This window comes from Teleopsis dalmanni, chromosome 1 (assembly GCF_002237135.1).
Source record: "Teleopsis dalmanni isolate 2A chromosome 1, ASM223713v2, whole genome shotgun sequence".
Lineage (NCBI taxonomy): Eukaryota > Metazoa > Arthropoda > Insecta > Diptera > Diopsidae > Teleopsis > Teleopsis dalmanni.
Window position 1 is genome coordinate 231471547 of NC_051846.1, and position 9874 is coordinate 231481420.

At 24.7% G+C, this 9874-nt stretch overlaps 2 protein-coding genes across 2 annotated transcripts; both read right to left on the reverse strand.

The window, feature by feature from the left end:
• Nucleotides 1-949: 949 nt before the first annotated feature.
• Nucleotides 950-2293, reverse strand: LOC119667980. The gene is made up of 3 exons (XM_038077335.1): nucleotides 2230-2293; nucleotides 1643-1786; nucleotides 950-1406 (listed from the first exon to the last, which is right to left on the reverse strand). The coding sequence occupies exons 2-3, from the start codon at nucleotides 1657-1659 to the stop codon at nucleotides 977-979; spliced, it is 447 nt and encodes a 148-aa protein (XP_037933263.1). The 5' UTR covers nucleotides 1660-1786; nucleotides 2230-2293; the 3' UTR covers nucleotides 950-976.
• Nucleotides 2294-6956: 4663 nt separating this feature from the next.
• On the reverse strand, nucleotides 6957-8652 carry LOC119667981. Its single transcript, XM_038077336.1, has 3 exons — nucleotides 8620-8652; nucleotides 8026-8172; nucleotides 6957-7374 (listed from the first exon to the last, which is right to left on the reverse strand). Exons 2-3 carry the CDS (start codon nucleotides 8040-8042, stop codon nucleotides 7008-7010), a joined length of 384 nt encoding a protein of 127 aa, XP_037933264.1. The 5' UTR covers nucleotides 8043-8172; nucleotides 8620-8652; the 3' UTR covers nucleotides 6957-7007.
• Between the last annotated feature and the right edge of the window lie 1222 nt (nucleotides 8653-9874).

Consider the following 9874-nt stretch of genomic DNA (forward strand, 5'->3'; position numbering starts at 1 on the left):
CAATAGAGACACCTTCGATGTCGCTCATACAAAGAGCTAGGTATTTGGGGACTTATATATTATTAATCACCTTTTCGGGACTTGCATATTATTAATCATTTTTTAAATAAAGTTCTATAATATTTGATATCAATCAACTATAATTATGGTTTAGTGGGTTCAAGTCTCACACGGTGGCTTTCGATGCTTCCACATACTGCAAAAAATAATCAACTATAATCTTATGAAACCATATAATCGTTAATGCAAAAACTTATAAATTAGTATTGACGACTACACTTAAGAGTGCACAGATGAGCGGATTATATACCACGATCTTTAGCAAACATGTTATCATAGCCATAAGTGAAGGGACGTGAAAGGAGAGAAAAAAATTAATGCTCAAATTATTTATTAATTTAATGTAAATTATAAATAGCATAATATTATAAGTTAATAATAATATTGGAAGATCTTATTACATTTAGAATAAAAAAATTTATACTAATAATATTTACTTATTAAATTTAATTTATAAATAATATAAAATGATGATAAAATCTATATAGATAATTATATTAACTCACAATCTAATTACATTAAGAACAATGAAAACAATTTACACTCAAATATTTTAATCATTAAATGTTAATTTTTAATAAAACAATATAATATAAACTATACAGATAGTATCTCAAGATCTAATTACATTTAGATGAGTAAAAATAATTAATACTAAAATGTTTTACTCATTGAATATTAGTTATAAGTAATATATTATAATACAAACTGCATAAATAGTAATATTATCTTAAGATTTAATTACATTTGGAACAATGACAATACAATAACATATTATAATATAAACTATAAAACTAATAATATTATCTTAAGTTCTAATTACATTAAATTTTAACTGATTCTAATTTATATTCGTTATTTTTATAATTAAGTTAATATTTTTAAAATTTATGTATATTATATAAAAATAATTTAATCATAAAGAATTTCTTATTTTTAAAACTACAGGTTTGCTACCATGGTTTCTGACCTGTTCCGCAGTCGGTTTTATAATCACAAATGATTCTTTTCCATTTTTTTTTGTTTGGTTAGGTGCGTTATATTCTTTAACTTCTATTGGATCAGTGTTTGGTTGTTGTGTTTCATCTTGGTTTTTTATGAGTTTTTGGGCTTTCTTGGAGGGCGGTCTTACGCCTGGTTTTATAAATTCAAATAATTTTTGTCCAGCATTTTTCGTTTTGTTACGTCTCTTGTATTGTTTACTTGTTGATGGTGCTTCATCATCGCTTCTGGTTTCTTGACTCGACTCTAATTGTGAAGGATTATTTGCAAACACTACCGGTGCCTGACTTAACATTATTAAACCAAATGCCGCGTCCAATTCGTGATGAGTATATTGAGTCCAGCTGAAATGTCGGGAAGAAAAATAGGAAATTACTATTCAACACATTAGTTATATATAAATATATATACATTATATATATATATATATATATATATACATTCACAAAATAGTTATATATATAAAAAAATAAAAAATTATTTGTTATTACAAAGATATTTAACCATTTATTTTTTATTTCATTTTTTTAGTTATTACTTTACTTATTCATTTATTTTTTTATTTTATAAATTTACTTACTTTTTTCTTGCTTGCATATCGTTCAGTATTTCAGGAGTCTTAAAATAATTATATCGGCTTACAGCTTGTAGAAACTTTAGAGTCCAGTGTCCAAAAAATTTTTTATTTGTTTATTTTTTTCAATTTTGATAGTAATTGGCCGATCTATACAATATATATAAAATTTAAAATATAATATTAAAAATACTTTATATATAATTCTTTTTCTATATATAATTGCAAGTGCAAAATCTTTTTACATATATTTTTTTTTAAAAACCACAAAAAAAAGTGCAAAGGAAAAAGCTAAAAACGAAGTATAAGATATTTAAACCAATCGTCTTATTGTTTAAATATTTATTAAAATTTTGAAATATATTTTCAATAATTATTACTGTATTGTTGACATTTACTCAGTACATTTGTTATATGTATTTTATAAAATTTAGGGGCTGCAATATTTAAAGTAAAAAAGCTTTTTATAACTTAGTTCGCATAAATTTTTAATGCAATTTTTTATTAATAAAACCAAATTTACTCAAAACACTATATATTGCATTTACACACTACATTTTGAAATTTTTTATACAACCAATGAAATCACTTACATTAAATTAATTTAAATTTATAAATTATTCACACTACCGCTATAGCGTACAGAACTTTTATTACTTTCTAATCGCAGTATCTGTTTTGGCGGCAAATAAATATTTTGAACGTCAAACTTACATACAGTGATTTTTAAACTGTCCTTTTTTAAATTCGTACTAATTGGACTAGTTTAATGTTATAAATATTTTAGTAAAATTAATAATAAATATTAGTAAAGATTATACCATAAAATATTTATAAATTTGTAGATTAACTATTATTAAATATAAAAAAATATGTTCATTAAAATTAATTTGTTATTAGGTGTTATTTTTAAGCTGTTGGTTATTATTGTTTAGTTACTATTTTAAAAATAAACAATAACACATGTTAAGGGAAATTAAATATTATTGTATGCTTTAATTTTCAATAATTATACACCTGAAAATATTAACAAAAAAAAAAAGAAAAATTGTTTAAATGATATTACAAAAAGAAAATATTTATTTTTTTTATCCAAAAAACAGACAACAGTAGTTTAATACAAAATTATTAACTAAAAAATTAATTAATTTCTTTTTTTTTAATGTAAAAGGCTTTTAAAAGGTTTCAGGAAAGAAGGGGACTGAAGATGAATATCGAAGATAAACGAAATATCGAAAAAGTATTTTAATAAAATATAAAATCTTTTTAAATATAAATAATAAATTACAGTTTTTTTATTGCTATTTAAATGACCAATTAGCCCGCTAATAAATTATTATATAATATTTTCGGTCACAAATAAAATTATAAACTAAAATTAATTTTATTAATTTGGAGTCAAATTAGTTGTGCTATAAGAATCAGCTGCCCCTTCCTCCCTTATAAAAACCAATATCGAATTATGTGTGCAAAGTAAAGAACAAAAAAAAACTATTGCTACCAATACTATTCAAACTGTTGTACTGCATACGATTGAACAGCAGTTGCTCCCTTATGCCTTCAATATAATTTGACTACAGTGAGTGGCAAAAAGTATTGTAACACCAATTGCTCTTTGATGGTACGTTGCGCATAAGAAAGCAGTCGGTGGCTGATGGCAAATTGTTTAATATAATAATTAAATTTTTAAATTTCTTATAAGATTCTAAGGTTGTAAGAGCAAGTATCAAATGATGTTACTCTTTTTCTGTTTAATCTATCCAAGAACTATTCTTTTTGTTGTATAAAATATAGCAGAAAAATATAAAACAAAATTATTTTATATATGATACATTCTGAGAATTTTAAATACAATACCCAAAAAGAAAAAAGAAACTACCCACAAAGTATTGAGTATTGTACAGTAAAATATTATATATGATTTAATATAATAAATAATATATCAAAAGATAGTTATAGTAATTGTGTGTAGTTAATATAATTGTGTGGTTTTTAATATGTACACATATTTTTACAAAATATTATTCATATAAAAAATATTGAATATTTCAACGAACTGACTAGAAACCACATGTTTTTAGTTGTCATCAAGACGTTTTTTTGAACCAGCATTTGTATAAGTCGGTGGGCCGAAATTCTCATCACCTATTGGGAATACTACAGGCATTTGTTCTAACATTAACAACCCAACAGCAGCGTCCAGTTCATCTTGTGTATAATCAGTTACTCTAGAAATGGAAATAAAAGATTGTATATTTAAAATTAATTAAAATATATAATTTCTATATAAAAATGAAATTTTGTTATACTTAAAATTTTACTATTTTATTTCTTTAAAAAACATTTAAAGTCTTTTTACCAATTTGATATTTTACAAAAGATTTTTTGCAGATACATTTTTATAGTGAGTTAAAAATAAATTCTGGAAAACTTTGAAGGATCACATTTTATGCCACAAATAAAGTTTTACGAATGTGATATAGAGAAAGAATGTCTTAAAATCAACAAATGATTGTTTAGTTATATGATTTAAGATCCATATTTTTCGTGATATATGTTTGGGCGCTCGATTAACACCCAATAGTCGATCAGAATAATCTATTCTTTGACATGCTTCCTCCAAAGGCGTAGTGTAGCTTAATAGTGCTTAATCGAAAGGCTTAAAAACTGAAGCAATTAACAATACAACAGACAAACTAACTTATAGACAGACAAACATTGACAATTTAATTCATCTCGCCAGACATGTCCATACATGTCTGGCAAACTTACTGTAAGGATACAGTACTTATTAGTTGGAATGAATAATGTTATACTTAATACATTTTGATTCGAATAATTTTCTTTCAGACTTACTCTTTATGTTCAAGAGGTGGGCCAAGTACTACTGGGGTCTTTAACCGTCTCAGGCTTTCCAAAGTGTTTTTCTCATTACTGTTACTGCGAAAATGAAAAAAACCATAAACAATAATCATATATTCAGTTTCTACATAACAAAAATCTTAATTATTTTCTTAAATAATAGATAATTTTTAATTAAAATAATTTTTTAAAAAACTTACTCTGCGCCTTCTTCCATTGCGGAAAGATTTTGTGAATAAAAGAAAGAACAAAAAGTTTTGGGAACAAAACAAAATAAAAATTTCTGTTCCTAAAAATTTATTTTTATTTCCAGTGTTCCAAAATGTCTTTTTTTTTGTAGAGATCATTTTTAACGTTTATTGATGGACTATTTTAATTTGTAGTAAAATAATAGTTAACGATATAAAAATCTGCACGGGAATATTGAAAAAAATTTAAGTAAGCTTTTATTATAATCAGTATTAAAATCTTATTGAAGAGATTGTACATTTATATTGACCCAACACATCCAACACTCTTGTTAGCATAACAAGCATAACCAACCGCAGAGTCATTTAATCAAATGAACTACCAAAGTTCATAGTTATATAGCATGTACCTCAAATGACTGATATGGGTCAAAAATCACAATTGCAAAGCAAATGACTGATTTTTGCATACAAAATCTTATATGCGCAAATGGGATCCACACTCGCGGAATGGAGCTCATTTTGCATAAATGAGTTCCAACGAGTTTTAAATGAGTTCCAAATTAAATCAACAGGCTCGTTGACAAATCAGCTGTTTGAAATGAGAATAAATGAATAACAGCGAATGTAAAGACTCTTAAATGACTGATTTCAAATGATTCATTTGCGGTCAGTGTAAACGCCATATTAAGTTGTTACTTTAACTCGACTTTAAAAAAAACAAAAAGCAGTAGACAAACAATTACCAAAACTTTGGTGAGCACGCCAACATGTTGGTTGTGTGTCATTCAAACGTGCACACTATCATTTTTGAATGTCATTCTTAGATTTTCTCTATTGAATGACACTCAAAAATGATAGCCTGTACAACGCTTTAAGGTGAAAAATGTCAAATGTAACCCACAAAAAAAATTTGCCACAAAGAAAACTACTAACTTTGAAATATGTGTCATATGTTTTGTATGCAAAATGCATTCAAACAACAGCTGAGCTGTAAACAAAGACACTAAGGAAGTAAGTATTTAATAAAATCTTTGTTTTTATCAATTGAATATGTAATTGATATATAAAATGTATATAAATGATAAATATATTAATTATATATTTAATTTATATTTAATAATTATATTATTAGCGATTTATGAAAACAGGCTGTGTTGCTTACTGTCATTTTTTCTCCAAAACGTATTAAAATTGTAAAATCCTAAAAGGCGCAAATTCTAAAATTTATTACTAATCAACACTCTTTTGCCTTAGTGTCGAGGCACAAATACACCGGCTCTCATGCCGGAATTTGAATCGACATATTGTTTTACTCATGCCGTACCCGAGACACTCTGCGTTACATGGCCCTAACAGATAGAAGCTGTCTTTAAACTTTCACAAAACTTTCTGACACATAAAATTTGTTTCACATGCAATAAGTAACTTATGTCAATGGAAACAACAAATTTTTGAAGTCATATAAGTAACTTACTAAGTTAGCAGGTAATTCAGATTTTCACGTAAATACTGTTTCAAACTGTACTAACTTAGTATTGGCGTGTGCTAGAAAGGATATATATTGGATAATAAGCAATATATATAACTTTTAAACTATAGACTTTAGCTGATTTTTCAATCAGCTTTTTACGAAAGGAATATTAAGATATTTGAGATTCTATTAAATATTCATCATTATCTTTATTATTATTATATTTCTCAAATTACTTTCTATTGCTTTGTTTATATGAAAGATGTCCTCAATTGCAACTTTATGGTCTTTTGCACTGTAGATTACTGTTGCGACCAATTGATTTTTATAATACAAAGCAAAGCATTTACATTCCCTAAGTAATATTAAGACCGACACATTAAATATGTTTAATGAATTTGAAAGAAAAAACAGTGTTCACACCAACACTTTTATATTACTCAACTTGAAACAAGTCATTAATCAGCTGTTGTATTTATGTCTCTGCTTTAAAAATATTGTGAACAAAGTGTATTTGGTTATTAGTAAGTATTTTGAATCATAGAGTTAATAATTTAGTTAACAAATTTATTTTATTGATTTGTGTCCTTAATTTGCTACAGAAATGAGTTTGTTATTATAACAATTAAAAATAGAAATTAATTTAATCGTAGTGGATTGTTATATTTTGATTAGATTAGACATGTATTGAATTTACTATATATTTTATAAATATATAAAAATATATATAAGAAATTATAGTAAAATGTATATTAATTAAAATTTAATTTTATATTTTATTTTCATATATGGTAAACTTAATCTTATAAACTCTTTTGATTTGATTTTTTAAAGCCACATATTATATTTAGCGAATTGATTTTCGACCTGGTTTAGGGGCTGGTTTGTAGCCTGTTTTCACACCACCTTTTTTGCGACGTCCTTTACGGCCTGATTTGTGTTGTCTTTTACGATTTTCTTTTCCATCTGCTTTGGGTTCTAAGTTCTGTTTTGTCAACACAACTGGCACCTCCTCCTCTGCTTGTTTTATTATAATGTCAGGTAAATCATTTTCTTCTTTAATAGATGTTGATACTTCATCCTGGTTTTCGATTTCTTGAGTTGACAATAAATCTGTAGTAACTTCAGCAAAAACTACTGGTGTTGTTGCCAACATAAGTGAAGCAAAAGCGGCTTCTAACTCATCTTCAGTGTAATCAGTATGTCTATAATTTCTGGAAGAAGAACACATATGAAATCATCAATAAATACTATAATAATAATTATGTTTAATAGATATATAATAAATATAGTTTAAGTAATTTAAAAATTAAACTTAATTAAATTAAAGTTAGTTATGAGGAAAGAGATAGTTTTCTTCATTGAAAGTATTATTTTAATAGAGCAATTTTTTTGGACGGTAGTTAATTGCAACAACAAAATTTTATTAATTAATTTTTGGAAAAGCTTACAGCTGTTTCACGTATTGTCAAATACTTAGCTTCAGTGATCTTTTAACTACGGATGTAACGAAATATATAAATATATTTAAAAATATATATATTAAAAATATATACAAGAAGGTATATTTCTTATATGGCGGGGTTGAACTTGCTAAATTTGCTCAGAGTCAGTGTTCATTAACCAATTGACACAAAGACTTATACGTTTTGAAACTTCATTAACAAATTCATTTGCTGTGTTATATTAGCACCAAAATCATAAAATAGTTTTAGAATAATTAAATTAATTAATATTGTTATTTTAATTGTTCGAGTTTTGTGCTATTCATTTGTAGAGGCATTATTTATTGCATGCTTTTATATGCAATAAATAAATAAATTTTAAACATGTAAATAAAATGTTTAAAAATTATATTGACTTACTCTTTTTCTGCTTCCATTATCTTTAGTATACGTGGACTAGTCAGAAATAATAATATCGGCTTAAAACTCGTTGAAACTTTAAAGTTCTGTGTCCAAAAATATTTTTGAAATTGTTTACTTCAACTTTAATTCGAGAAATTGACCTGACTAAGTACGGAAATTTCAGAATAATTATTTAAAAATATTTTATATATTGATATTTCTGTTTAAAGCGTCTACAAAAGTTACTACAAAATAAAAAAAAACGGCGAAATGTCATAACTTTATATTAAAAACTAAAAAATAATATCTCTCTAGTTTAAATGTTTATTAAATTTTTGAAAAAATCCGTAATGTTTATTACTGCAGCACTGCTATTTACTCAGTATTTTTATTAAATATATTAAATAAATTTTAGTGATCCCGACATTAAAATGAAGACGGCTTTTCATAACTTAAAGAAGTGAATTATTAATGTAGCTTTTAATTATTAAAACTAATTTGTCACAAAATGCAAGCTATTTTATTCACACACTATATATTTTATATTAAAATTTTTTATACAATCTAATAATTTATTTATATTCAATTAGTTTAGAATTTTAAATTATTTACATTTTTATTATTCACTTTCTGATCGCAGCTTTCTTTTTGGCGCCAAATACATTTTTTTAAATGTCAAACTTCCAATGCAGTGACTTTTAAACATTTCTAATTAGATTTGTACTAATTGGACTAGTTTTATGGCATATATATTTTGATTCGATTAATAATAAATACCAGTAAAAATCATATTAAACATTATGTTTAATAAGTAAACTCATTTTGTGTCAAATATCAAATTATCAACAAAATAAATTTAATCTTAATGTAAAAGAAACTTACTTATAATTAATACACCTCTCTTATAGATTTAATTAATTAACTACTATAGTTGCATTATACATCTACATTATATATCTAATTTAGTAAATACTTCAACATATATATAGTTAATTATTTTTTATGAAAATTAACACAAACTATGCTTCTGTATGCAATTTGTAAAACATTATTGGCTCGTATAACAGAAAAGTATTTTACTACTAATAACATTCAAACTGTTGTACTGCGTGCGTTTGTATAACAGTTACTTCCCACTGCATTCAATATAGTTTAACTACAGTGAGTGGTAAAAAAGCACAAACTGTAGGCACCAAGTGTTTCTTCAAGGTTGGTGGAGGCTTATAAGAAAATTCTAATTTTCAATAATAATAATTATTTTAATAATTAAATGTTTTAATGACCAAAAGAAATTTTTTTAAAAATAATTATTTCACGGGCTAATTGGTCAGTTATTAAGTAATATTTTTTTTTTTTTAAAAAAAAAAATAAAAATTTTATTATTTAGTTTTATAAGATTTTTATTGTCCAATATTTCGACTATAATCTATAGTCATCATTGGGAACTATAATTATTTTAAATAATCATTTAATTTTTAAAATTCCTATAGGATTCTAAACTTGTTATCACAAGTATCAAATGTTGTGACTGTTTTTCTAATTATTCAATCTAAGAACAATTTTTTTGTTGTAGTAACGATATAGCAGAAATATATAAAACAAAATTATTTTATATCTGATACATTCAGAATATTCTAAATAAGATAAACAAAAAAACAAAAGATTAACTTATAATATACTTAACATTTAAAAATTATGTTAATGATATAATAACTAATATATCATAAGAAAGTTTTGTATAGCTATAAATATATGCACACTGCTATTATAATACACTTTAATCTTATATGATACTTTTAATATGAAGCCATATATTTACAAAGTATGAATTACGAAAAAATAATATTTTAATGAACTAGAGTAATAT